This window comes from Acomys minous (genome assembly GCF_964271855.1).
Source record: "Acomys minous genome assembly, chromosome: 1".
NCBI lineage: Eukaryota > Metazoa > Chordata > Mammalia > Rodentia > Muridae > Acomys > Acomys minous.
The window spans coordinates 128,132,332-128,159,966 of NC_140483.1; the positions used below are offsets into that span (position 1 = coordinate 128,132,332).

The window sequence follows — 27,635 nt, forward strand, 5'->3', positions numbered from 1 at the left end:
CCACAGTCTAGTTACCTCTTGTTCCCCAGTGCATTTTAAAAAAGAGAAGTAAGCCTTTATTTCCATGTTTCTCAAATTAAGCTGGTTGAATTGGTTGCTTTGAGAGGTTAAAGAGATCAAATCACAGATCCTCATCTGATACCTCTGCCTCTTCCTTGGCTTCAGCCTTGGCTGAGGCTGCAGCAGCAGGGGCAGCAGTGGTGGCTGCAGCCACAGGGGCAGCAACCACAGATGCAGATGGATCAGCCAGGAAGGCCTTGACCTTCTCAGCGAGAGGGAAGGTGTAGTCAGTCTCCACAGACAAAGCCAGGACCCTCTTGTACCCATTGATGATAGAGTGTGGCACCAAGGCAACAGTTGGGTAACCAATCTGCAGACAGACACTGGCAACATTTCGGACACCCTCTAGGAAAAGAGAGTGCAGAGTCTGCTCAGTGATGTCAAGCACTTCAGGGTTATAAATGCTGCCATTGTCAAACACCTGCTGGATGATCAGCCCAAAGGAGAAAGGTGAGATGTTGAGCATGCGCAGCAGTGTGGCCTTGCTGGCTCCTACTTTATCTCCAGTTCTGATCAGCTGCACATTGCTCAGCATTTCAATGGTGCCTCTGGAGATTCTACTGATGATGCCCAAACCCTAGAAGAACAAGGTCTTCTCAGGCCCCAGACCAGAGTTCAGAGCTGGCACAGTGACCTCACATGGGGCGATGGAGCCAACAGGAACAACAGCTGGAACCTTACTGGCCAGCAGCATGTCCCTAATCTCAGTGAGGTCCTCCTTGGTGCACACAAAGCCCATATTCGCCCAGATGTAAGGCAGCAGATTCTCTTGAGCTGGGTTGTTTTCCAGGTGGCCCCTGATGGCCTTGCACATCATGGTGTTCCTGCCCATCAGTATGATGGCCTTCCCTCCCAGGGACATGCTGATCTGCTTGGAGCCCACATTGTCTGATCCCACAATGGAGCATTTTGGATATTCTACCAACAATTGGATTATCTTAAGGGAGAAGTTGGTCACTCTGCCTTCCCTGGGTGGGGCCTCAGGTATTGCCATGCAGGGTTTAAAGACCATGTTGCTCTAATGCAGACACGTGCTGAGACAGACCACAGTGCATTTTTAAACAATTATTCTGGGGAATGGTCGTCTTTGGGTTTCGGTTCCTTTGCCTTCCCTACATGTGGGTAGCCAAATGTTTGTATGCAACTAGAAATTATAGGTCCATTTGCTTAGCTACTGTTTTACCCCTTCTTCTATGACTTAAACTTTATAGTGGGAATAATCTGTTCATTGTTCATTAAAATATATTCTTAAATGTTACTAGACACGAGGCTACGGGCCAATACTGAATATAGAGCAGTCATCTAAAAGATAAGTTATCTTCCTTCAAATAACACAGTTAGATGAGCAAGAAAGACCAACATTATAAAACAAAAAGAGTATTTGTTATAAATTGTGATTGTAGCTATTAGGCAAAGACAGAGTGTTCTGAGAAGGGGGACTACAAAGTACCTCCTTATGTTTGGAGGAGGTTTTAAGTAGGCATTATGCAGTGTTGTTGTGTAATGGAGACTTGCACAATTCTGAAGATATGAATGGTATCCACTGAGGTTGGGCAGCATGGCAACACAGAGACACTCCAGCCTAAGGGAAGGACTGGAGAGAGAGTGCAGCAGGTAAAGGTGTACGACCACTAAAATCTGTGGAAAGCTCAAAGGAGAGAAAGAATTCCCTAAAGTTGTTCTCTGATCTCCACACAATTCCCATGGTATACATACCCATCCATCTATGCACATGGATGTACACTCCCACACACAAACAAGGATACACCCCCATAACACACACACACACACACACACACACACACACACACACACACACACACACATCACCACCACCACCACCACCACCAACAACAACAATAACAACAACACTCTTAAAAGTAGGGAGAATCCAGGATAAGAAATTCTGAAATAATGAAGAACCTGTATGATGGCCACAAAATGTGTGTCAGAGCTCAGGGGTTTGGTGATCCCAGAAAAGGGCAGTGAGAGTGAAGGTGTGGACATGTGGATGCCAGCTGGAGAAAAGAACAAAAAGGCAGGCAAAGACCTGATTATTCTCCACCTTGTTCATCATGATAAATATCTGATTTGATGTTGAATAAAATGGGAAACCATGGAAGAATTTTAAATAAGGAACTTACAGGATTTTGGTTTTAAAAGTTCTCTCAATTGTCGAGAGGACAGTGTGTTAAAGAGAAAGAATAGATACAAGCTAGAATTCTGTGGCCCTGATTTAGGCAAAAGATGATAAAATATTGGATTTAGGCGATAGATTATATAAATATTTTGAAGGCTGGAAAGATGGCTCAGTAGCGACTGCTCTTGCAGAGGACCCAGACGTGGTTCCCAGAACCTACAGGGTGGGCCACAACCATTTATAATGCAGTCCCAGGTGGCTTGATGTACTCTTCTTGGCTTGAAGCCACTAAGCACACAGTACACACCTATACACTCAGGCAAAACATCCATACACATAAAATAATAATAATAATAATAATAATAATAATAATAATAATAATAATAATAATCACCCTAAATATTTTTTTGTTAGTAGAGCTGAGAACTTGTTGAACTTTATATGGTACATTTGTTATTGTTGTTTTGTGAACTTGGTACAAGATACTGTCCTCTGGGAAGAGGAAATCTTTTTTTTTCCTTTATTAATTTATTCTTGTTACATCTCAATGGTTATCCCATCCCTTGTATCCTCCCATTCTTCCCTCCCTCCCATTTTCCCCTTATTCCCCTCCCCTATGACTTTTCCTGAGGGGGATTTCCTCCTCCTGTATATGCTCATAGGGTATCAAGTCTCTTCTTGGTAACCTGCTATCCCACAAAGTGTTTTTAATTGCTGAGACATCTCCCCAGTTTCCTAGGGTTGGGTAAAGCCTGAACAAAGATGACCACAGCCAGACATAAGCAGGCTGTTGTGGATGTAGAGTGGATCAGTGTGGCCACAGCATTACACCACAGAGTAGACCATTCTATGTAATTCTCTAATTAAAGCTATTTCCTAGTCTTCAACTCCCCCAGAGACTTGAGAAGGAGTAAAGTTGATTATCTGAGTATGCTGGGACTGCAGGTTAGAAGCTTTCCAAATAAAAAGATGACAGAGACAGTTTTCTACCTAAATAGTCACCCAAAACTCTCTATAACATTGGAGCATCTTCTTCAGCCTTCTGGCCCAATATATCTGACCGACATATTTGTGGGGCAGGAACTATTGAGGACTTGCTTACTCTGTCTTGGCAGAGTTTGACCATCGACTCTGCCTGCATCCAAACTTGCCTGTTTTTAGGCAGAATTCTGTCTGTGGTAGAAATGAAGTCGTTTTGCCCAGTGACTTGTTTGCCACATTTAAAGCCATCTCCATAAGGAGGTTCTTTGATGTTCATCATCTTTGAGGTAGGCTGGGTGTTGCCAAGAGTTAGCCTGTCTCATTGTCAATGAATCTTTAAAGTAATAAAAGCCTTTTAAAATGCCATATTCTAAATGTCTCTGGGGTTTTTGAAGACCTTGTCTTTCTATAGAGTCATATCTATCTGCTATACCTAAGATGTATATTTTTGTGATAAAAGTAGACCAGGTAGCTTAGTTTTACAATGAAGCTTAATTGTTTAGGGCTTAAGATGTTTTTAGGTCTAGATAGGTGTTTTAAGTTGATAATGACAATATGTGATGGAGATTGATTATTTACATTCAGAAATTCAGATGCACCAAGATTGGAAAGATATCTTCTTCAAGGCTGTCAAATACAGTTACCCAGAACACTAAGAATGTAATATTTATGTAATTCCTGATTGTCTCACAGTTCTTCTTGCCATAGATAATCTATTGTGTGTATGTGTGTGTATACACACACACACACACACACACACACACAAGACTAAAATAATTTTTAAAAAGCGTAAAATAAAGAAACCTATTTCTTAGTCATAAGTTGGGAGATGGCCAGTGTGTAAAGTACTTACTGTGAAAGCACAAACACCTAAGTTTGGATTCCTAGCACCTGCTTAAGAGTTGTGCATGAGGAAATAGAAGGATCCAGCGGGTCCTGGAAAACTACAGGCCAGTCTGGGCCCTGGGGTCCTCCGCAAACTATGGCAACAGCCAAGGAAAAAATAGGCAGTAAATCTCGAACCCCTACCCAGACTAGCCGATGGACTGGACATTCTTCACTGTTGAGTGGAAAAGGAGATCTAACTTTCACACAAACTATGGTGTCCCATATTTGAACATGTCTCTTGGATGGAGATGCCTGGTGGCACTCAGAGGAAGAATAATAGGTCACCAAGGAGAGACTTGATACCCTATGAGCATATACAGGGGGAGGAGGTCCCCCTCAGACACAGACATAGGGGAGGGGAGTAGAGGGGAAGTGGGAGGAAGGGAGGAATGGGAGGATACAAGGGATGGGCTAACAACTGAAATGTAATATGAATAAATTAATTTTTAAAAAAGAAAGAAAATGAAAATACATAATAAAAGATCTCAGACACCCTAAAAAACAAAAAACAAAAACAAAAAAACCCCAAAAACAAACAAACAAACAAACAAAAAATAATTGTGCATATGTGAAAGGAGAGGGATATGCCAATCCTGGGACCTCATTGGCTAGGAAGTCCAGCCAAAACAGCAAGCCCCAGGTTCAGGAAAAGACCTTGTTTTAAAAACTAGGAGAGTAATAGAGGAATTGACATTGACTTGGGGCCTGTCCACACACACACACACACACACACACACACACACACACACACACACTCCTAACCCTGAAAATTGCTAACCTGCAACAGTTGGAGGAGGGAAAATATGTCACAAACTTAGTATAACAGGATGATGTGGGGCGTCTGCTCTAAGGATCCTGGTGGGAAACCCCAGTGCCCAGTTAAGCTGAGACATTTCCCTGGGAAGTGAATCAGGAAACAGATGTAGAAGAAGCAGTATTCTGGTGAAAATAGACCATCTTATGAAATACTTGCCGAACAAAATCTCAGAAACTCCCTGAGTGATTTCCTGCCATAGACTTAATAAGCCCTGAAATCTAATGAATCTCTTGTTTTTTTTTTCCTCTCTCTGCTAGGAGGACTGACAAACCTGGTTGCTATAGCTCATTAGCTTTTAAAGTCATTAACACATTACTATTTTCAGAATTAAATAAATAATAAATAAACAAGCTGGTTTTAAAGAAAAATCATATATGTTAGTTTATTCATGGAGATATTTTGTTGGTTTTCAGTTTGGATTTTTGTTGCAAGATATTTAATCACAGTGTAAACCCTGAGATTGTGGACTGGAAAAATATGTTTCTAGTTGTGGTGTGGCTCGGCCCTAGCACACACCTTTAATCCAAGAGGTTTCTGTAAACAGGATTAAATAAAGTCAGCCATAGGTCAAGAGGGAGAGCAAGCAACCTGTTGACAGGGTGTGAACATAGGAAAAAAGAGTGAGAGGAAGTCAGGAGGATGGATAGAAGGATGTAGAGGAAGTAGAAAAGAGGGCCATTCAGTTTGAGTGGTTTTTAAGCCAGTGTAGAGAAGGAGAAAGGGCTTTTCTTTCTGGGATGTTGACTGAGTAGGAAGGTCAGCTGGGTGCTTTCCCTGCCTCTCTGAGCTAGCAGGTTTTAACCCCAGCATCTGACTCCTGAGTCTTTACTGGTAAAATAGAATGTTTGGGATTTTGTTTAAAAACAACAGATTTTGCTACAAGCCAAAGAATACCTCATCCCGATGCAGATAATGTAATGAATGCTAGTCTCTCAAGAACCTAAGAACCCAATTGTGAAGAACAGGTGTTTTGAAGTCCACAGAGGGTATAACAGCCACATAGAAATGTCTTCAGCTGGCCCGGATATCAATCTCTGGGGAAAAGCCTTGTTACTCATTTTCTAATTTGCTTGGTTAACACTGCTTAGCTGTTTTCCACATCACTGCACATGGATCCAATGATAATATTGGTACAGCACCCTGTGGTAGGCGGAAAAGGTAATTCCAGTGAGAGGGTATTAGCGTGGTGGTACCCTGAAGGCTGTGAGATGAGCATCTCTACTCTGCATCACATAGTGGGCGCAGCTGTGTGCTTTGACACAGTAGCTGAGAGACTGTGGATTTAAAAATAAACGTGTCATGTATTTTCCCGTTAGTGTTTTTTTCCCCCAAGTGAATATTTTTTAAAAATCTTTTTCTTAAATTCTGACTTTGGGATTACAGTTGACAGTATTATTTGATTCGTAAAAGTGAATGGGGCTGTTTTCACTTTTTTTTAGGGATGGAGGTGTCTAAAAAATAGTCTCAGTTTATATAAGTTCATGCAATAGGTAGATACTTTCCACTTAATGGAGTGCTGTTCTGTTATGCCTGTATTCACCTCCACAGAGGTAGGAATCAGTCTCTGTTAACCCTTAGACTCTGAGCTGAGCCCTCTTAAAGTCCCAGTGGAGTGCTCAAGACCTTGCTTCGGGGCCTTTGATGCTGAGCCACAGCTTTGGCACTGGCGTTCTTGGCTCCTCAGAGGCTGAACCTTGTTGTTTTCACAGTGCCTCTGAGTTACATGTAAAGGTAGCACTTCTTTTCTTGTTCAGGGTCTATTCGTCTCTAGTAGTATTATGTGCTTTCCCTGTACTTTCCTAATTGGAAAAAAAAAGTGTAGGGAAAGCTGAAAACTGTGAGAAAAAGAAGGAGGGAAAGGAGGCAAAATTTGCTCAAACATTAAGTTGACTTAAAAGGAGACAAAAGACAGTTTGCTATTCATTTGGCATAAGTGAGAGATTTTTGTCTATTTTTACTAAACTATCTCTCTAAGTGGGCAGTTCTCATGATTCTAAGCTGGAGGTAATATATATATATATATATATATATATATATATATATATATATATATGTATATATATATATATACATATATATATATATATATTTTTTTTTTTTTAAATCATGCTCTACTGAGGTTTCTTCTGAAGTGAGCTCTCCAGTTTTGTTTTTACAGAGGCTTCCCTTTTTTCCTTCCTGCTGCTTTCCCACATTTTAAACCACTTCTGTGCATAGTGCAGGCTCTCTGTGGGGCTCAGGCTTGGGTCAGTAGTGTCAGCTGCTACCGATTTAAGCCAATTTACTCTCACCACAGTCTTTCCTGAAAATGACCTCACCCAGAACAGCAGAGGCCACTTCCTCAACACAGGGGCTTGTGCTGCCCTTTGGAAATGGATAGACTGAAGTGTCTGCCTGTCTTACCTAGATTTCTAGCATCTCTAGCATTTAGTGACATAGTCCCATGACTGTGGCCACTCTTAGTCACCCCCTTGACTCATTTTACTCAGTGTTAAGCAGATAGATGACTATAAGATAGAACTGGTTCATCTCCAGGTTAAAATGAAGGAGTAGGGGAAACAACATTCTTTTTTCTCTGACAATAAAGTCTCAAGAGTCATTTTACTTATCTTCCAATTTCATTCTCGAGTTAGGCTTCAGGAGATCTCTCTCTCTCTTTTAATTTTTTTTTGAACAAATGAAATTTTTTATTAATTTATTCTTGTTACATCTCAATGGTTTATCAGCATTTAGCTTAACCAATTCATAACATTTTATCTATTGTTGAAAAAAAATATTGCAAAAAAACCAGGACCACTGTAGGTATCAATTTTAAGAAGCAGTTTATAGGCACTTTGGATTATAATTTCAATTTGGTTGGACCTCAAAATGGTTGTGACCTCAGTGCATATGCCCCCCTCATGACTGACATGCATTACTTTGTTGGCCAAGTGTGGAGTACTTTTCCTCCTAAACCAGGAGCCCCTCCTTGGAGCCTGCTTGCTCTGCTCACTAGAGTGCCCTTGGGTAAGAGAGGTATAAGAAGCACTTGCCTTTTATTTATTTTGGGGTGAGTGAAGGTGCCAGAGTGCAGGTGGGGCAGACAGAGGCCAACGTGTGGAGTCCGTTCTTTGCTACTGCCCAGTGGCCTGGGGAGTCAACCCAACCTTTTAGCTTTATCTCACAGGCCAATTATTTTAAAAATTAAAATCCTTTCCATCCACCCTTCCCTAACCTGAGATTTTCTCCCTTTCTCAGCTTCTGTCATTGAGTTGTCTACCCTAGAGACCACAGATAGGTCACAGATTTTAGGCAAAATTCTTTAGCTATGAAGATACTCATTATTCTAAGAGAACGTCATCAGATTCCTAAACTAACATGTGAATCCAAATTCTTAAATTTATTCAAAGGACTGACGTTAAGTGTCCAATGTTAACTAACGTAAGGCTAGTAGCTCATAAATTACACCCAGCATGGGGAATAAACTGCGGTGTTAATTTCTTATAGCACTTTATATTTGTATGCATGATTTTGCCTGTTGTCCCCCTGACATGTTTCTGCTGACAGGTTTCTAAGGCTCTGAATGATTTATTCAGCATGAACTACAGATATCACACCACCAGGGTAAACCCCATGCATACTCACAGTATCTAGACTGTTGGAGGGAGATTTGTGGCCCTTTAGCTTCCTGGTCTCTCAAATGTATGAAATATGCTAATGAATTGTAAAAGCTAATCATGAATATTACTAAAGTCTTAGCTGTGGATGTGGTGTAGTGCCATAGTGCCATTGTGGTCACCTAGCATGCATAAAGCCAGTTTGGTCTCCAGCAGGGCAGAAACAAGACAAAACAAAGCAAACAGACAAAAAATAAAATAATAAAATTAAATAAAACAAGCCTCAGGTCTGTTTCCACTTTAAAATATCTTTTGTCCCAGTGACCTAATGGACAGTCCATGATGATACTACAGAGATAACCCAAAAGACATTAGCAACCTCTCTTAAGAAACAAAATCATCTTAAAGTCTAAGTGGAAACCACCCCAAATGTAAAGCAGACAGTATATTATACAGTGAGTCATGATCTCAGCTTTAATAGCCAAGTTCAAGTTGGATAATTGGATGCTTTAACTTTAGAAAACCTACAAAAGCAAATCGTGTGTGTGTGTGTGTGTGTGTGTGTGTGTGTGTGTGTGTGTTACAGGACTCTCCACAAATGTCATGGCTAGTACAATAATGATCCAAATGAGGCAAGAAAGGAATCCAGTTCAACAGGACTTAGTTAGCTATTGTTGGCTCAAACGTCTTCAGCCATGCAGTTTATTTTACACATATTTAGGAACAGTGCAATTTTGGGGGAAAAAAGGTTCCTGGTGACAATGATGTCAATCCCATATGCACAATAAAGCTGAACATGTGACTTCATTGAAACATTTTTGTGAAGCACATATGACCTCTTCCATAAAGACAGGTTCTATAGCTTGAGGTCTAGGGGAAGATCTGTTGTGGTCGTGGTCTTCCAGATAGCATAGAGATCACCAAGGTATAATGTACATGTGACATCTCCCCTAAGTATGGTCTCTATTGATTTAGAAGTCATGTTCGAGATAAAGGTATAGGAAGAAAGGATCTGATAAGTATAATAATATAGGGGTTCCAGTGCAGCCTGGCCTTACAGAATAAATGATATGACTTTCACCGCTGAAGAACAAAATTAATATTGGTGGTTCTGCTGCTATCATGTTACTGTTAGTGAGAAAGCCGTGTGCTGTGTTACTGTTGCATGCAGGAAACCATGTACATGTTATAGTTTATTAGAAAGACAGGCTAAGCACTAGTACATGTAGCCCTGTAGGTGCTGGTGTCAGCCACGCTTGTAGAGCACCTTCTGCACTTTCTATGTGGTCAACGACTACAGGTTTAAGTGGCACCTGTGAATCTGGTCTTCCATGGATATGCTTGCTTATTCTTTTTACTCTCTAAAAGTAGTGCCGATTCACTTTCCTAGCATAAGCACTCACGCATCATCCCTGTTGAACCACTCTCTAGTGGGTTGGACTTCTCTTAGCAGTCATGCCCTTAGTAAGTGGTAGAAACTGGAAACTACATCACTAGGTGACTGAGGACAGAGGAGCAGGTGGGCAATAATTGATGAGAGCCCAAGTGGAATAACGAAGACCTTAAGAAGAAATTATTAGGAGTGGAGATTTGGCCCTTAGTATAACTTTTGCATTTCTTTTTGTGTGTGTGTATACATAAGACATATTTTATGACGATATTATCATCCAAAATGACATAAAAACTCCTGGATTCAACTGTTGTAAAGTATAAAGGGTGAAAACACCAAGAATGATGCCCTCTGATAAGGTAGTATATAATTTTTAGTAGTGTGTGTGTGTGTGTGTGTGTGTGTGTGTGTGCGTGTGTGTGTGTGTGTGCGCTTCTCCTTGCTGAAGTAGAGAAAAAGTGGTGGCCACGGTAAAAGGAATGAGGAGGGCTAGGGTGTGAGTCGTCCGCGGAAGGTGTAAATCAGCAGGTGGGACGGACTGCTGACTGGAAGGAACCAAGGCTGTGGAATTTACTAGGCTATCCTGCTCCAAGATGACCTACAGATGATGCAGATGGCAACTGAGAGGTTAATGAAGCATTGGGAGAAGGGTGAGGAAAAGAATGGTGGAGGTCTCAGCTTCAAAAACAGCACGAATCAGGTGTAGTGGCATATGTCTGTAATCTGAGTCCTACGAGGCAAAGTTGCACAGATCAAGGGCAAGCCTTGGCCACAGATCAAAACATGCTCAATAAAACAACAAAAAATGGAAACAGAAAGCTCACCCAGCCAACCAAAACCCCTCACTTAGATTATGAAATGAATTCTTGTCTCCTTGTTTGCTGTGGTTCAAAGTCTCTTCGGAAGACTCAAGACAATGTGCCACTTATAAACCACTATAAAATAAAATTAAAAACCCAATTACACATTTCCAATATCTAATGGCATAGAATAAATACTTCCATTTAAAAAAATGAAGAACAGAAGAATATCAAAGAAATATGGAAACCCAGAAAGAAAAATGCCAAGCATCATTTTCTCATATCTAGCATCTGGGGCTTGTGCTGGAATACTTTTCCCTCCTTTATGCATCCCTGCCTCTCTAGCTCTGCTGCATCCATCACCTCTGATCTCTGTCTTGGACTGGTTCCCCTCTGGGTCTCTAACTTTCTTCAGCAGACATCCCACAATGGTCACCTACAACATTCTAGAGTTTCCATCGGAACTTGGCGTTTACCTTCCACTCACAGTTTTCTTTCCAAACCTGATTATGGGGAATATAACTCTTCCAGGAATTGCTTGGCCTCAGTAGGTTTCTATATTCTTGGTGCAAGACTGCTTGGCTTCCTCATTCTTAACTTTTTAATCTGCAAAAACTAATTTCTGCCAGCTTAAGAAGTATCCTGTCTCCCAAACTCTGGCCCATGGTTGCTGTAGTCTCTCTGTACTTTTGAGACTGAACCTATAAGCAATAACACCACCACCACCATCAACAACAGCACAACAACAACAACAAGTTCCCCAGGGACTTGGTTTTCAGCATAGAGTCCCTTCAGTTCTCCTGGCATTCTCAGTTCAAGCATGTGCCTTTCAAATTAACTTTCACATCATAGATTGGATCCTTTGACCAGCTGGGTCTTGCCCTCAGGACACCTTTCTAATTGCCCTGGTGCAGAGCCAGAGAGTTCTCTCTTTAATGGTGCTAATCCTTTTAGCAAATAGAGCTCCTTTGTCTACACCTACCTTGCGTGTAATTTCAAACTTGATCACATGCCTTCTTACCCTAAATGCATGTTTTCATGGCTTTCTGTCTTTGTTGCTTTCTCTCCCTGTAGACCTTGACAAAGGCAGTGAGCAGTAACCATGACATGGCCTGAATGTTAACCTGTCCTGAAATTTCTTCTACCAAGAACACAGCCAATTCCCTTTGAACTCAGCTTCTGTCAGGTTTTTATGTTACAAGCAGAACCTCACAGAGACAGTTTCTATCGGAGTGCTCACCGGAGATGGGCTCCCACCTCTGCATTTCTCTTAGCATTCAGCTTTTCCAAACTCATATCAGCCTGGCCTGTTAAACACTGCTTAGAACATTCTAGCGCTTTCCTAATCTGTACCTCCCAAATCCTCTGTGGTTCTCACACAAATCAACCCCAAAGATCTATGAATCATATAATTAAGTTTCGCATAACAATTTCAGCATCAGTTTTCTGTATTAGTTCCTTTGTTGTGTTGCTATAACAAAATATCTGATGAAATAACTCAGAGAGGAGGTGGTTTATTTTGGCTTACAGTTTGAGAGTACAGTCCACCACGATTGAGAAGGTGTGGTGGCATGAGCACAAGGCAACTGAGAACATTGTATCTGCATCACGGAGCAGGCACTTGGCTTTCCTATTACTTCAGCAAATCATTATTTTTCTTATATTTAGAAATGATTTTTCTACATAAAAATGTTGTGCCCCTTAGTTGATGCATACTATTCTAGACAGTGTGTTTATGTATTTTGATAAGTATGCTTATATATAAAATGTTCCTCTCCCTCCCTCCCTCTCTCTCTCTCTCTCTCTCTCTCTCTCTCTCTCTCTCTCTCTCTCTCTCTCTGTGTGTGTGTGTGTGTGTGCATATGAAAAGGTTAAAGGGTTACATAGTTCCCTCATTCTACCCTGTGAGCTCCTAGGGATTGAAGTCATGGATTTAGAATTGACAGCAAGCTCTTACCTGCTGAGTCATCATGTTGACTGCACACATGTGAATCTTGAAGCAGAGCAAATACAGATTATATCTAAGAACACCTTTTCTATTTAGAGAAAAGATTGGAGACATATTTTGCTATTTCACTTTTCTGAGCAGCTTCTGCACTGGTTCCAGGCTTTATGAAAAAAAACACACTAAATTCGTGACTCGTTTCTTCTGAAGGAACAAGTACAATTACTGGGATTTTCTTCTTGAATAAATTGACAGAACCACAGGTAAAGAAATCTATATAAATTCTTCATTTTTCTCTCTTTCTGTTTCTCTTTCTTTCCATATATATGTATATACATGAGAATCTAATTTATTAACAAATTTACACTTGCATCTTTGGAGTTGATCTTCCTCAGGCTTACCTGTCAGACAGTCATGGGGGAAAAGAAGGTAGCATCATTCACCAAATGTGGTGTGTGTTGGCTACACATGGCTTTGCACTTTTGTGAATGCATGGAAGAAACAGGCAGAAGATAAAGCAGAGACTCAGTGTTTGAGCTTGGGAAGAAGAATGGAAAAGGAAGAGTGAAATACCTGATTACGTATGATTTTAACATGACTAAATGAGAGTAGGAAAAGTATTATAGGGTCCATTAAAATGATTGTGTAAGGCGAGTGAGCAACAAGACATAAACATGAAAGAAATGATTAAGGGTTTCTAAAAACAAGAAAGTAATACTTTGCTTCAAGTTCAGTTTACTGGGCTTCTAGTGGACATGCAATTTATGGAAATGACCTATGACCTACCTTTATCTAATCTAGATAATGAAATAGCCCTTTTCTTTCCCCAATAATTTCCTTTCTCCATGTATGTTTTTCTGCATTTGAGGCCTCCCCTGTGGCTTATAAAATGGGAATGTAACTGTTGATTTTAGCTCGATGTCTCTGCGAGATGCATTCTGCTATCCACACAATGTTTCTCATCTCTTGCTCCTTCAACTTTACGTATGCATAAAACACACCGTAGTGGAACTGCCTGTTGAATGCCAGCACATTCATTTGCACCTAAGGAAAGAAAGAGATGACATGGACCATTAGCTTGTCTAGAAAATACTACATTTGTGATGTAATAAGCTAGAAATGGCTTCAGCTTGTATAGTGCTTATTTGTACTTAAGTAGTGTGCAAGTTGGACCAACACTGGGAGCATAGGCAACTTCACACATGGACCTGCGTTTAAACTATGGGAAAACACTTCCTGTAGGTGGCATGGATCAGGGAGTTAGAGGGACCAAACTGACAAGAGTTAGTATCTGTGAGGACACACTGGCTTTCCTTTTCCAGTTTTCTAACTATGAAAAACCACTTCTACAGCTCCTACTAAATACACATTCTTCATAGGACAATTGATGTGAAATTATGTGCAGCTGCAGGGCTCTGGCACTCTAAGGAAGTGATAATACACAATGTTTACGGAAAAGCATCAATTGTCCTGATGAACTATAAAAAGAAACTCCAAGTGAGAAAACATTTAAATCCCATGCAAACAACAACAACAGTGTATAAATGGTATTTCCACTTCTGCCATACCTCTCGCTCATAGAAAACATCTTCTAGGGTCTTTCCCCCGCTGCTACCTACAGCATCAAACAGAGGCTTGTAAACCTTAAAAACCAAGACAAGAACTTAAATGTAACAGACTTTTCAATTTTTGCATATGCATATAAATATATTTTCTTAGAAAATAGATATTGATATTGCACATGTGTGCTTTAAAGAAAATTTGTAACTGAAGGCCTAAATATTTTTGATCAGGCCTTTGACTTCCTGACACCGCGCCCACCTTCCTCCCCAAAAATCCAAACAGGGAGTTGAAATTCTCACTTTCTCATTTGTGGGCTTACTCAGGGCTACAAGCACGGGCCAAAAGCTCCATTTTTCTCGCTGTACATCGTCATTGTCACACATAAATACACTGGACTCAGTGAACTCTTACAGTCTGACCGGAATAGGTTTGTGGGTTTCTTGAGATGACAACTGGTTCACCTCATGGAATTTCAAGGGCACAAGGAGTGGAAACAGGGGAGACGCTCAAATGTTAATATTATACTGAAGAGCTGCTCTCAGTTACAGATGGGTTACTACGGGGGTTATGTATATTGTTTGCTGGACGCCCCCTAGAAAGATTCAGACACCCACGAGGAAACACCAGTGTCATTCTTAAGCCAAGGAGGTGAAGTGCAGGATAATACACGTGACTACCCACAAGCCTGAGGAAGTGGGATCTGGGTGAGGAGGAGAATCATGTATGAGGAGCTCCAGCCTGGCTTAGAGAGCTGGACACAGAGGGAGGAGAAGCGAATAAATGGTTCTGTTCCTCTCCCAGTTTCTTCCGTTAAGCAAAGGGAGTGGGAAACCCCACACGTATCCCATTTCCCCTGTAGTCCCTCTAGACAGTCTGTTTCTCCTGTGGGTCCTGGAAAGGAACACTGGGCTCAGGTTCTTTTATGTAATTTTGACATGAACTCCCACTTCCAGGAGCTTGCCCCAGCCTCTTGGGGGACTTGCTTTAAAAGGTACTTCTTGAAGTGCTCAGATAACCACTCCTTGGAGATTTAAACAAGGGCTTTCTTGGCAGGACTTTAAAGACACCAGCTTGCACTGGAAAGTTAAAGTGTTTTCTCTGGGAGGCATAATTACTGCAAGGGGCACCACTTGCCACCATCTGGATGTTACTCTGGCTGAGGTGTCTAAATGGGTGTGTGCGTTTCTCAACGGCCCGGTGCTGAAGTGATGCAAGGCACTCAGCGTGCTGGTGAAACCACTTACCCCATAATTGTCTGCTACTCTCTTCACCTGCTCGAAGTCTTCAGCTTGAGCTAGCAAACGCAGCCCCTCAGGAAAGAGCTTTCCGCAGGTGGGGAACAGGGTCTCCCTGTCTTCTTTGCTCAACTCAGTGCCAAATGAGTTCAGAGTGATGATTAAAGCACGTCTGTCAGCCTCAAACTGAAGGGGAAAGACAGAAAAGCAGCAAATCTAATAGTCTTTTACACAACAAGCTACGTGCGGAATTGCACTTCTGAAGCAATCTACTTCCCATGTCGAATTACAAAGTAGGCATATGCTCCTAATGGCTCTTTAGTCTCCTCTTGAAAGGGAGAAATTTGTTTGCTGGGGAAAGTTGTGCAAGCCTGCCATGAGCTATGGCTATCGAAATGCTACCAAAGCTCTATTTCCCAGGTTCCCTGAAATGAGTTACTCACATGTTGCTTTCATATATGGCACCAGAGTTATAAATCTATGTTCCATCAAGGTGAGAAAAATGCCACTATAGTGCAGCATGGAGGGAAAAACAATGTAAGTAAAAATGTCTGCTGGGGGTGTCTGAACAACAGGAGTGTGCATCTCTACATGTTACTAACTACTCCTAATTGCCGCTGTCACTATTGTTGGTATTACCGTTATTCCTTGTCATGCTGGGGATCCAATCTAGGGCCTCATGCAAGTCACACTAGCTCTACCATCAAGCCACATTCCCTAGCCCCGTTACTTTATATAATTAAACTTTATACTGTATGCCATCTGTACTTTCATGGTTTGGATTTTTTTAATGACCTGCCATCTCTGATTCTGTAGCTAAGAACCGTGCAGCTTGGGGGTGATTTATCTTCCTTGCAAGGCCTGATTCCTTATGATCCTTAAGTAGGTCAATGTGTCCTCTGGACTGTGCTGAACAGCACAGGCCACTGAGCTCTACCAGTCCTGCTTCCTGTAATCATGCTGTCTTTCTAGAGATTTCTTTCCTCTTTGTTCCCCATGTTTCTGCTGTCTCTCAGTTAAGAATCCCATCTTCCTCCATTCCTTTTTGCATGCCCCACCCCCCCACAAAACCTTTTAACCCACTGAGTCCAGTGTGTGGTAGCATACATGAATGGTGTAGGGTCATCCAGCAAGTCCTGGGGAACCTACCAATGGCCACGCCACACTCAGAGAGAAAAGTAACTCTTTCTTCTCAAGCAGCCACGAATACTGCCCATAGTTCAGCAGCTAGGGCTTGGGCCTCAGGGCCTCTTCTTCACTCTCTCCTGGGATTGGATCTGAGATTATCTTATGCAGGTCTTGTATAGGTAACCACAACTGCTGTGAGTTCATGGGTGCAACAGCTACGTCTTGTCCCAGCCTGCTCCCCAGCCACTGGCTCTTATAATCTTTCCTCCCATGCCTCTGTCCGCTCCCTCAAGGGCCCCTCCTCCTCTTCCTCTGGGTATTGGCCTTCAGACTTTACAGTTATCATGTCAGTTTGAATTCTGTCCTTGAAATTTCCCACTACCTACTTTTAACACTTGGAAGAACCATCTCTTTTTTATTTGTTGCTCATTTCTGGACCCAGTGCCTGTCACATAGGAGTATTCTAACTACCTACTGAATCTAACAGAGCAGTCTGTTGATTTCATCATTTTTTATTTTTCTACAATATTTTCAACACTGATGCTACTTGAAGTCATGGCTTAGTAGCTTTGACACTGATGGAAGCTTACTAAAAATGCAGAATCTCAAACCGCAGTCTAAGGCAAATCAACTGAACTACACTCTGCCTTTTAACAAGAGTCCACAGCTGTTCACTAGCACAAGAAAGCTGAAAAGAATGGCTGTGCACTGTCATTCATTACTTTCCACACTTACTAGCTAGTAACAAAGACAGGCTTGCAACAGCTCTAATGGAACGCTTTTGTTAGAACAGGTGTTTCTTATCATTGGAGAGTGAGTCTTTCCACCGGTCCCTTTGATTACTCTCATGGAAATGATGGGTGGCTCAGAAGCAAGGTAGCCTTATTTAGAAGCAAAAGCAGTTCCATTCTGGCTCCTGCATATAACCAGTCTTGTAAATCATTTTAGAACTTGCAGGAATAAGAGAGGAAATGTGAGTGGGATTGCTCAAGGCAAGAAGAATCCTTGAAATAAACAACACGCGGGTAGCCATCCAAGATATTCTTTCTAGTTGTAAGACGTTAGAATTTTAAAGAGGGAAATATTGGAGGGCAGGCAGCGTTGCAGGCAGCAGACGCTGTGGCAGGGGAGGTTGCTGCATGAGGGAGGGAACCTGTGGTATTCAGAGGATTGTCACAACTTAAACTTAGGGAAGGACAGGGAGATGAGGAGAACTCAGGAAGCACTTCGAATGCTGGGTTAAAAAGAGAAGACTCTGCCTGAACATAATGGATCATCCAAGTTATCTATTCATTTCCCAGGCCTTGTCTTTGTTTTTAGCTTATTCCTTAGGTTGTAAGCACACGTTCCATTGCACACCTCTGCAGGCTGAAGTACTACCTGCAGTGTGGGAAGGGCTGTACCCATCAAGAGCTTTCTTTTTTCATAAGGAGTGCTTTCCTGCCTACTTGGGTATGTTTTCTATTTGATTTTTTTTTATACTTTAATGTTCTTTATTCCTTTAGTTTGCAAGTTTTTGGCATGGCTGTGCAGCTTCATAGTGAAAACTACTATCATTTAAAAAGTTTAAAAATATTGTTCTTTGATCACCCATAAACACAATCTGACACAGCATGAGATGATAGGGGACTCTCCTCTTTCTCCTCCCTCTTCCTTCTTCCTCTGTCTTTATATCTCCTTCTCCCCCTCCTTTTCTCCCTGGCAGGGCTGGGTTTGAAGCCTGGGGACTTGTGCATTCTAGATAAATACTCTCCCTCTGAGCTACATTGCTAACCCTTCAATGCTCTCTTCTACTACAGTAAGTCTTTTGAGGTCTCTCTCCCATCAATTGAATTAAAAAACATATATTTGGAATATTATAAGTTGTAGTGTTAGGCAAGTGTTCAACTGCTGAGCTACAATTCTGGGTTAAAACAAAACAAACAAAACAAAACAAAAAACAACCCCCCCAAAACCAACCAAACAACCAAACAAACAAACAAAAACCACTGCTCTTGAGATATCAGTTGACGTTGCTTATTGAATTGTCAGGTAATTTCTAAGATAAAGAAATACAGCTTAGTCAAAGTAAGGACAAGTATGCAAACTCATTATTTGGCAAAGATGGAGCCAAAGGCTCTTTCTTACCTCAAGAATGGGACACATAATTTCTGCTGTAACATCACCGTGATCCTTACAGAACTTGTAGAATGCTTCAAGGTAAGACTTAGAAAGAAGAAAGATTTTTAAACAATGAAATGAGTAATTTTCCTTCTAGGTCATCTTTTCATAGCTTATGAAATGTTTTAATGGAAACTGAATTGTTTCTACCATAGGAGGGTATTCTGTAGTAAATTTAAAAGAGATTTAATATGGCTGTGGCCCAGACTGAAAAAGAACTCCATAAAAGAACAAAATTGCTCTTATCAAAATGTCTAATTACTTAACAAGCATTTTCCCACTATTCTTGGGTTATTTTATATAGTTAATTCCAGCTATTCTAACAAGAGTGCCAAATCCTTCTCTAAGCTCCTCAAATGATTTAGGAACCCTGGTAGTGAGTCTCCTAACACACACTGGCTTTGACTGTGGGAATATATTGGAAAAGCATCGCCTGGGTTGTAAGTTTTGACTGCCTGCACTTGCATTCCAGCTCTACTACTTCACTAACTCAATACTAAGTTATTTCTGCTGAAGGAAGCCTAATCTCTCTGCATCCCTCAGGTTTATATGAAGAATAAGAATTAGACAATCATATAGCTTTGCTACTGGATTGAGTGCATTAAGGCTATGAAGTAAGTGCTTATAACATGATGTCCTGTTAGTTACGTCTCAGATGTGCCCCTTTACAGTTCAAGTGTCTCTTAATAAAACAGGAAGCTGTGTGTAACATAATACTATTGAGAGGACCATGTATTTGAGCTTATTTACATACCACAGTAGTGTATGTTAATTTACTTCATGGCAGGGTACACTAGCAGATTTTGCTTGGCTTATAGTACACAGTCTACTCTAAAGGTGGCAACATGGTCCAGACAGTCAGACCATGCAGTGTTATGTTTGACATAGTGTCTACCAGTTGGTAATACTGACATGGGTTTCAAATTGCATGGACAGATTAATTATAAGAATCAGAGATCTATAACAAGATCCACAGCAGAGATGGACAACATAAAACAGAATGCCTACTGTGTCTCCCTGTTGCCCTTGATGTAGTTTTCCTCACACATTTATTTACCCTTTTACCATCATCTAACTGACACTTTTTGCACTCAAGACATTGGGACAAAGAACAAAGGGTACATAAGAATAGCGTATACTATTTATTCTTAAAAATCTTGGTGGATAGGAGAGACTGATGTTTATACATATAACTAAAACCAAGCCAGAACAATAAAAGTTATATAGCAAACATACATCACTTAATAATTGCAGAAGTTGGTCAATGGGCAAAGCAACATTTTTAATAAAGAGCTCCAATTATGTTATATTGTGCAAACAAGAAAAATACACTTGGAAAAGCCATTACCTTGTATAGTTTATTGCGTAGTAATTCAATATTCAGTTCATCGAGAGTACTTTCAGACATACAATCCTGAAAGAAAGGAGCTGAAAGCCAAAGGATATAAATCACAAACCAGATTACAAACTTTGAGCATTTACTGTGCATGAACCCTAGGCACTGCTTGCTGTAGCAAACAGTAGGTGCATATTAGCTTGTTTAAACTTCACAACTTACTAAAACATCTTTACTAAAACTATATTTAAATTTACTCTCAAACTGAGCTTCCCTTCATATTCATTTTCACAGCTCACTCACTCCAGCCTCACCTTGTCTCCACCTTAGCCTCAAAGGTGATCTAGCACGCCCTTGCCTTTTAAAAATATCTGCTTGAAGGGTAACTTGTTTGGCTCAGAGTGTTGGCGAATGCACAGGATATGTTCTTATCATGCAAAATACTCTATGTTTAACATATTCTCTCCAAATTAATTATTTTATTTTGTTTCTATATTTTTATATATGGGTATTTTGCCTATACGTATGTCTGTACATAATGTATATGCACAGTGCCTGTAGAGACCAGAAGAGGTTGTTGCCTCCCTCAGAACTGGAGTTACAGATAGTTTGAGGCACCCTGTAAGTGCTAGAGATTGAACTCAGGTCCCCCAGAATAGCTGCTAGTACTAACCACTGAGACACCTTTCTATCCCTTGCTCCCTAAATTAAAATGAAAGCTACTTTCCCCATGATCAACAATGACTTGCTACCACCTAGATAATGCTTGAACATATTCCCTTTAATGATTTGAACAATGACATTATTATCAGTGCTAAATTATAATGAAATAGTCATTTCATAATTAATCTAGATAATTTCATGGAGGATCCCAAGTAGCTCTTAGAGATGACATTTCTAAACTTCTTAAAACGAAATACTCTTTAGATATGACCTGACTTTCATAAGAGTTTAATATGAAAGGATAAAGAACTAATTGTATAAAACATAGAAAGGAAACCCATAGTTTGAGAATTACTAAATTCATCATTTAATTTCTATGACCGAGTAGAAAGCAGAAGGATTTTCAGGTTGGGATACAAGCTCCAGGCCCTTTCTCTAATCTGAATGGATAAAAATGACCAAGATCAGAGTGCCTGACTTGTCTTCATCTGAGAAATAAGAAAGCAAGGTTAGAAGATTTTTCTGCATGTGTGTCTATGTACATTTCTGTACATGTTTCTATATGCATGGGTGCCCATACACATGTCTTGTGCATACAAGGAGAAGCCAAAGGACACTTAGGTGCCATTCCTTAAGGGATGGCCACCTTGCTTTTGAGATAGGGTCTCTCTTGGTGGCTTGAAGCTTGCCAAGTAGGCTAGGCTAGGGGGCTCTAGCAAGTCCTGTGGATCTTTACCTCCTCAGTGATGGCATTTATCGACTGTGCCACAGCACCTGGCTTTTTCAATAGGGTTCTGAGGCTCAAACTCAAGTCCTTATGTCTGCAAGACAAGTGCTTTACCATTTGAGCCATTTCCCCAGGCCTAGATGATTTTTTGGTGGTGTCTGTTTTCATAAACTAGGGTCTTTCTGTGTACCCGACTGACCTCAGCTTTCCCAGCTTTCAACCTCATACATCTACATATGTATGTATGTGCCACTATGTCCAGCTTAGACCTCCTGTACACAGCTATGGATCTGTATATAAAACTACATACATAAAAATGTTGCATCTTGGAAGTGCATTTTCTAATGACTCTGCTAAAATTCACAGGCCATTTCACAAATAAGTATTCATACCTAATGGTGTTTCAACCAGCACAGCCTTGAAGAGATCTGAGGGGGTTTCTGCAATGTTGACAGCTTCCATCTCTGTGAAACGGCCCAAAGGGTGACACTTGGCTAGTACTTCTTTCACAGATTTCTTCTGCAGTGCCCCATTCATCAGCAGAATTATGTTGTCTATCATATAGCTGCATCTGCAATAATACTCAACCATTAGAAAACACATTAACTGGGTGGTGTGGCGATTTGTAGCTGGGCCCTGAGGATATCCACAGGTCAGACTCCTTGGGAGATGACATTCAGGCTGAAATTTGAAGAATGGGTGGATTTTTTTTTTACATATAGGACTGAGACCTGAGGAAGAAAATGTTTTAAGACAGAAGCAAGACGATTTGAAAAAGAAATAATTGTTTCTCTCCTCTGTCTCTCTCTGTCTCTCTCACACACACAGATATACCTCTCTCTCTCTCTCTCTCTCTCTCTCTCTCTCTCTCTATATATATATATATATATATATATACACACACACACACACACACAAACAAACACACACAAACCTATATTTCTCTATCTAGCTATCATCTATTTGTCTATCTATCTATCTCTTTATCTATCTATCTATCTATCTATCTATCTATCTATCTTCTTCTGGATTACTGGGGTAGGCCCAAGGTGGCTCATGCATATACAGCGTATATTAGCAGCTCTAGCTAACAAGTAGGGCAGCTGAGATCCAAACTCTGGCTATATGCTTCTAGGACATTACTTTTAATCACCGTATTATTCTGCCTTTAGTGTTTAGGACCACAAGTAGATTGGGGAGCTCTTGGTCGTGAAGAGACAATGTGAGAGGAAGACATTTTCATCATGTGCAGATATTTAGACAGAATGAGCTCAAGGTGCACAAGAGACACGCAAGAAGATGCTCTTGGAAGCCTAGAAGTGTAACCTAAACATATCGGCTTGAAGAGGGCAGTTTAAAGATAGAAGATGGAGCCCTAGAGAGTATGTGTTCTGCTAGTTTTATGTCCACTTGGCACAATCTAGAGTCATCAGAGAGTAAGGAACCTCAATTGAGAAAAACACCTCTATAAGACTGGGCTGTAGGCAAGCCTGTAGGATATTGTGTTAATTACTTATAGGTGTGGGAGGGCTATCCCTGCGCTGGTGGTCCTGGGTTCTGTTAGAAAGCAGGTTGAGCAAACAAGTAAGCAGCAATCCTCCATGGCCTCTTCATCGGCTTCTGCCTCCAAGATCCTGCTCAGTTTGAGTTCCTGCATTATCTTTCTTCATGGACTCACATTCAGGGTGTATAAGGCAAATAAACCCTTTCCTACCTCCTTTGCTTTTGATCATGGTGTTTTATCACAGCAATAGAAACCCTAACTAAGACAGTATGCAAAGTGCCCACTCTGTACAACCATAGGAGAAACCTCAGCATTTAAAGGATGAAGGATCTGGAGAATGGCTCAATGGGAAGAAAGCCAGGGCAGTGAACTCCAAAAAGTTCTAGAATGTTATAAGGAAATGTTATAGAGTGTCAATGACCACAGGTACATTAAGGTAGACAGTGGCAGAGGCATCCATAGGCTGTAGCAACTAACAGACCATCTGAGATAGTAAAAGCACTCAGTGGAGTATGCCTGTGGGAGAGTTAAAGGAAGAGAGAAAGACAGAGCCTGGTCAGTGTATGTCTTAATGGATGAGAAAAGAGAAGGCCAAAGAGAGAGCGAGAGAGAGAGCTCATACCACAAGCTGACCTCAATGTAAGGGGGGAATGGCATTGGCGGGGACAGGAACCTTGTGATTTAGATTTAGGTGAGAGAGAAGAGGGAATGTGAGGTGCCAAGGCACCTGTAATGTGCTTAGATGAGGCAAATGAACATAAGTTTGAGGGCAAATTGAGCCTTATAATGAGACCCTACTTGAAAAATTGTAAGTAAACATTAGTCATCCCAGAGTTTCTAGTACGTGGCAAGCACTTACACGTATTTACTCCTAGCAGTCTACTGCAGAGACCTCACAGCTCAGGGTGTCAGGGCTGGGGCTTCAGGTTATCCTGCTCCAATCTGGCAGCAACTTGTTGGCAGTAATGTCTGCCTGCCTCTCTGTGAAACCTCTTTTCCATTCCAAGTATCCACCACTTCCTCAGGTTGTTACGTGGGTGTGTGTGTGGGGGGGGATGGTGAATGATTTATAAGGAAAATACGTCAGTGATGATCTCCAGTGCCTATTACATTGACAATTTCAGGAGTACTGATCAAGTACGGAACAGGAGGTTTCACTGCTAGAATCTGTCTTAGCAGAAGGCTCAGATTATGGGTGACCAAGAGGAATACCCATGAAGTGTCATTTCCTTTCTATCCTATCAAGGGTAAATAAATGTTAACATAATTTTTCATCTTTATGTTGACCTCGATCTTGGCTGAGGTAGCATATGACAGGTTTCTCCAAAGAACAATTGCTCCATCCACTCTTTGCATGTAGCACCTTTTGAAAGTCTCCATGTGCAGTGTCCCTAAGAGGTAGCAATGTTGCTTATCTCCCTTTAGCACAGACTATCTACAATAGTTACAGGAATCATTCTACAAGGGAGATTTATTCTTTCTCCTTTATTTATTAATTAATTTAATCATTTGCACCAATATTAACATATAGTATTTAGTTTATTCCAGCTGGGCATAGTGGTGTACCCCGTTAATCCCAGCACTCAGGTGAGCAGAATCAAGTGGTTTTCTATGAGTCTGAGGCCAGCATGATCTACAGAGTGATTTCCAGGACAGCCAGGGCTACACAGTAAGATAGAGAGAGACAGAGAGATACACATATTAGCATTTGGGGGGAAAAGGATGTTTGTGTCACTGTGCAAGTCTGAGGATCAGAGGACAATTTTTAGGAGATTACCTTTCTACCAAATGGGTTTCTATGATCATACTTAGGTCCAGGCTTGGCAGCAAGCACCTTTACCCACTGAGTCACGTTGCCAATTATTTTAACTATCATTTCCCTGCTTAGCAAATTCTATCCTACATTCCTTGTCCTTCCTACTTGTTCAAACCCTTGCTGCTTATGGTGATGGAAATCCTGAGGTTTATGAATCTCCAGGTTCTTCCTACCTCAATTCATACTACAGAATGCTACTAGATTAATGTTTCTAAACAACGGTTTTAAATCATTTCTCAAACTCAAAAATTAGCTGTGGGCCCTACCCTGCCTAGTAACCTAGTCATCCACCTGGCATTAACGTTACTCTTATTCCAAGAGTGCTTCCAGGGCTGGAAGTCAGAGAGATGTGTCCAAGGCTAGCCTGGTCCACACAGAAAGCAAGTTCCAGGCCAGTCACAGCTACATGGCAAGTCCTTGTCTCAAAACAAAACAAAAGGAAGCACAACAAAAAGAAAATGATTTTGTTACTGGTGTGGTTTTTGTTTCAAGCTTTCTTACCCTAAGAACAAATCCTTTAGACTCCATCCAAACCCTCTCAGATCCTTCTGCGTCAACTGCCTTACCCTACTGAGGAAAAGCTGGTCACCCTTCAATACAGCATCTTCAAAATGAGAAGCCCCTCGACTCATCTGAGAGCCAGCCTCTCTGGACTTGAATTGAGATAACTTTTATATTTATGAAACATCCACATACACGCACGCACGCACAGAACATACACAAACATACACATGCACGAACATGGGCACATTCTCAGGAACATACCCCCAGGATTCTGGACATCTAAGGCAGAAAGATGCCAAGTTCAAGGCCAGATTGGGCTACGCAGTGAGACCCTGCCATTCATTCCCACATACATAAAAGAGGCATCTGTATCTAACCTAACACACAAAGCTCCCCCACAGGCTGTAAAGACAGAAGCGGCCAATCATCTCATCTACAGACACCCCCCAAAAAGCTCACCCTGTAATGCAGTTGGAGCTTAATAATTGTGCAAGAATGTACTAGAAGTAAATTCAGCCAACTGAGGCGATTACCATCTCTTTGAAGGCAAGGGAACTGATCAGCCATGTCCTGGGTTTCAAGAGCACGGTGTCTTAAAAGCAGTCTTCAAAACATTTGAAAATGTTGATAATCTATGTCTCAAAGAGCTAAGCCACATTCTCCACGAATTCAATTTCGATAGCTCCAACACTTGGCCATCATCTTTGAATTTAAAATACTAACTAGTTATTAAAAAATGATAATTTCCAGTCAAGTCTTAAGTATACTGCTTTATAGCTAAAACCAGTCAGTTAAATGAAAGAATGCCTTTCTATTTTAAAAGGTGAGTTTTACTAACAGTTACACACAGACTTGGTGAGATATGTCAAGTGGATTTATACACAAGCATAAATTCATGCAGAAACCTACAGACAACTGTGAAATGGGCATTTCATAAGAAGAAAAAGAAAAAGAAAAAAAATCAAATGATAGGAGAAAGATAACTCTGGCATTATTGTTTTTCATATCTGTAAGTTGCAGCCTTTTAAGAATAGAAACTTAACCTTTATTGCACACAAAAAGATAAACCCTTAATAGAAAAAGAAGGCATTTGTGAGTTATCTTACGGTGAAAGAGTAAAATATTTCAAAAGTATATAGATACACCTTCTTTTTGGTAATAAAGAGGTTTCACTTAGAGCTGAGGAACTTTAACTACAAATGGATGAGTAAAAGAAAAGGGCCATACAGTCCCTATGTATAGAAAACGGATCATTTTAAGGACTGTAAAGGCTCTGGACAAAGTACTATTCCTAACAATAGTAAAAAAATTTTTAAAAAAGAGTTAAAGGAAAGGACCTAAATCACAAGCTGAGGATTAGAAAATTTTGCAAGGTCACTTGCACCTACCAGGTCACCAAAGGTGGAGACTAAGAGTGTTGGTGAGAGGAGGTGCAGAGTCAGTGAAAAGCCCTGAATACTAAAAACATGTCAGTAAAGGACGTTCAGGGGCTGGAGTCGCGAGCCAGGAGGATCAGGGTGAAAGTCAGGGCAGCAGTTCTGAGGTAGGAAAGCTGGAACGCTAGCGAGCCCCCGGCCAGGAGGCTGAGCACTGCAGTCACTGAGACACTTCCCCAGGCTCCGGTGTCACCCGCACAGGCCGGTGCCAGGGCCAGCTCGGGGCAAGCCCGGCGACCCCACCCCAGCGAACTCCGGCCCGGCCGCCCTCCCGAGCCCCGCCGTGCTTACCCGCGCGAAGCTGTGGCTCCCGGGGCCGGCGGCCACCGCAGCGGCGCCTCCTCAGCCCTCCGCGCCCAAGATCGCCATCTCGCAGCAGGCGTCGGACAGGCAGCCCAGGCCGCAGGCAGCCACTTGGATCCCGCACGCTCGGCGCGCCGACACCCGGCTTCCCGCCCCCCCCACCCCCCCCTGCCTTCCCTCCCCCCCTCCCTCGCCCCCCCTCCCTCGCCCCCCCCCCCCCCCCCCCCGCCTACACCTCCCTTCCTCGGGAGCGCGCAAGCGTGCTCGCGACGCCGGTGCCGCGCACAGGCGCGCCTCCGCGCCTCCCAGCCTGGGCCGGTCTGTGCCTCCGGTCCAGACCCCGAATCCAGCCGCCCTCGAGCATGCGCAGCGAGCGCGCGCCGAGGCCGCCTGAGGACCGGTCCGTTCCTCCGGGTCTTCCAGGTGGTCCTGTGGAGGGGCACGCCAGCCAATACGATGAGGGGGGCGGGGTCAGAACCGGAAAGGGGGCGGGGCAGCCGTCGGGAAGCAGGTGGGGACTTCTCTCCACAGCACCTACCTGCCCAGTCAGCTGCAGAGCCTTCCTGCACAACCACAGGGAAGGTCCTCCAGGCAATTTTGTGCTTTACTCCAGCACTTCACAGTAAAAGTGCGCTGTGAGTGA

General features: G+C 41.9%; 2 protein-coding genes and 1 pseudogene across 4 annotated transcripts in view; 1 reads left to right on the forward strand and 2 right to left on the reverse strand.

Annotated features, from left to right (window-relative positions):
- The window catches only part of LOC311604363 (solute carrier family 7 member 13-like), a 136,184-nt gene that overhangs the window by 20,200 nt on the left and 88,349 nt on the right, over positions 1-27,635 (forward strand). The gene's annotated exons all lie outside the window — the stretch shown is intronic.
- On the reverse strand, positions 77-1,072 carry LOC311606720 (large ribosomal subunit protein uL10-like; annotated as a pseudogene). Its single transcript has one exon. The product of its transcript is annotated as a large ribosomal subunit protein uL10-like (transcript).
- LOC311604376 (V-type proton ATPase subunit d 2-like) lies at positions 12,166-27,568 on the reverse strand. Its single transcript, XM_084794213.1, has 7 exons — positions 27,232-27,568; positions 21,822-22,000; positions 20,052-20,131; positions 18,671-18,748; positions 15,425-15,601; positions 14,186-14,260; positions 12,166-13,661 (listed from the first exon to the last, which is right to left on the reverse strand). The coding sequence occupies exons 1-7, from the start codon at positions 27,354-27,356 to the stop codon at positions 13,500-13,502; spliced, it is 876 nt and encodes a 291-aa protein (XP_084650339.1). The 5' UTR covers positions 27,357-27,568; the 3' UTR covers positions 12,166-13,499.